This window comes from Cricetulus griseus, chromosome X, assembly GCF_003668045.3.
Source record: "Cricetulus griseus strain 17A/GY chromosome X, alternate assembly CriGri-PICRH-1.0, whole genome shotgun sequence".
Classification (NCBI taxonomy): Eukaryota; Metazoa; Chordata; class Mammalia; order Rodentia; family Cricetidae; genus Cricetulus; species Cricetulus griseus.
Window position 1 is genome coordinate 114,476,857 of NC_048604.1, and position 2,009 is coordinate 114,478,865.

At 39.9% G+C, this 2,009-nt stretch overlaps 1 protein-coding gene across 1 annotated transcript; it reads right to left on the minus strand.

Annotated features, from left to right (window-relative positions):
* Positions 1-720: 720 nt before the first annotated feature.
* On the minus strand, positions 721-1,099 carry LOC100764272 (40S ribosomal protein S15a-like). The gene has a single exon (XM_035450295.1). It carries the CDS (start codon positions 1,097-1,099, stop codon positions 755-757), a length of 345 nt encoding a protein of 114 aa, XP_035306186.1. The 3' UTR covers positions 721-754.
* Between the last annotated feature and the right edge of the window lie 910 nt (positions 1,100-2,009).

Sequence of the window (2,009 nt, forward strand, 5' to 3'; positions counted from 1 at the left end):
GAACTTCTATAATTGTCCCCCTGGCTCTGATAGGTCCCCAGCTTTCAGGTGGCTATTATGGGACCTCTCAGCTTCTATAACAATATGAGTTAGTTCCTTTAAATAAATCATATATTGGTTCTGTTTATTGGAAGAATCCTTACTAATACATGCAATAATTTTACTTATACCCCTGACACTAACCTAAGTGCACAAAGCAGTGGGCACAAGGCTGATAGGAGTGATGAGGAAACCTTATAAAAGGCAACAGATTTGTGTCTCAGTGATTAAGAGTGCTTGCTGCTCTTTCAGTAAATGGCAAATGAACTAAGCAGAAACTTTTTTTTATTTTTTATTTTTTTTGAGACAGGGTTTCTCTGTGTAGTTTTGGAGGCTGTCCTGGAACTCACTCTGTAGACCAGGCTGGCCTTGAACTCACAGAGATCCACCTGCCTCTGCCTCCTGATTGCTGGGATCAAAGGTGTGCGCCACCACCACCCGGTCCCACTTGTTAATTCTTGTCCCTAGTTGTTTAGTACATGGAGTCCTATCAGAAGGCTTTCCTACACCTATACCATGTGTTTTCTTCTAGCAGTTTCAGTGTAGGTGTTTGATCTCCTTGGAGTTAGTTTTGTGCAGAGTGATAAAGGCTTTAATCTCATTCTTCTACATATGAACAGCTTGTTTTCTTTTTTTAGCAGTGTATGGAGGCTTTTTATTTATGTGTTTTACATCTCTAGAAAAAGCATCCCAGGATTTTCCCTCCTGTGTGTTTTCATCTTGCTTCTTCATGGTCCATGATGCCAGCTGAGGTTGTCAGTACAGTGAAGCCAAACTGACGGGACAGGAGCAGATTGTTCTGCCATTTTTCTAAGTCTTTGAGCCACACATCAAATCTAGGGCTGATCACTCCACACTTGTTCAACCTGCCTGTGAGGTTCACAACCATTTTCCCAGCTCTGTGGTCATCGATGATTTCAAATTCACCAATGTAACCAGACTTCATCATCACAGTTAGGAACCGAACAATGACTTTGGAGCAGGGCCTGATAAGGACCTGGCGTTTGCCTCTCTTCTCAGTATTGTTGATGCTCTTCAGAGCATCAGCTAGGACATTCATGCGCACCTTGGTGATGGCTCAGAAAGATGGTGGAAAGAGGGAGCACAGCCTGTTTTCTGTCCCCGCATCAATTGTTGAAGATGCTGCCTTTATTCCAGTGAATTTTTTATATCTTAATCAAATACTAGATGGCTACAATTATACATAACATGTTTGCATCTACTTTGTTTCATTAGTCTGCATGTCTGCTTGTGTGCCAGTACCGTATTGTTTTTACTACTGTGGCCCTGTAACATATCTTGAGATTGGAATTAGTAATCCTTAACTGTACTGTTCTTTTTGCCCAAGATGGTTTTGACTATTTGAAGTCTTTTGTGGTTCTATGTGAATTTTAGGGTTTTTTTTTTTTCTTCTTTTTCTGTTAAGAATGAGGTATGAGGATTTTGGTTGGGATTGCAATAAATTTATAAATGGCTTCTGATAGAATGGTCATTTTCACAATATTAGTTCTACCAATCCATGAGCTAGGGATGTGGAACTAGCTTTTTCGTGGGCTTCCAACTCACAAATAATGACATGGAGACTTATTAATTGTGAAAGCTTGGCCTTAGCTTGTCTCACTAGGTCTTATTTAAATCAACCCATATTTTTATTAATCTACATTTTATCACATGAATTTTACCTCTCACCCATTGTGACTCTGCACCTTGATGGCATCTCCTCTCTTGCCTAGATTCATCTGGAATTTCCCGTCTCTGCTCGAAAGTCTATCTCTCCTGCCTACCTAATGGGCATTCAGCTCTTTATTAAACCAATCACAGCAATACATCTTCACAGTGTACAAATATCGCAAAACAGGCACGTCTTTCCATTTTCTAGTGTCTTTCTTTGTCTCTATTTTCAAAGGTATGTTTTCATTGTAGAGGGCCTTCACTTCTTGGTTAGATGTATTCTAACTCTTTTATTTTCT

What these genes read in the sequence shown, in the direction of transcription:
- LOC100764272 (XM_035450295.1), bottom strand. Translation starts at nt 1,099, where the DNA reads ATGAATGTCCTAGCTGATGCTCTGAAGAGCATCAACAATACTGAGAAG.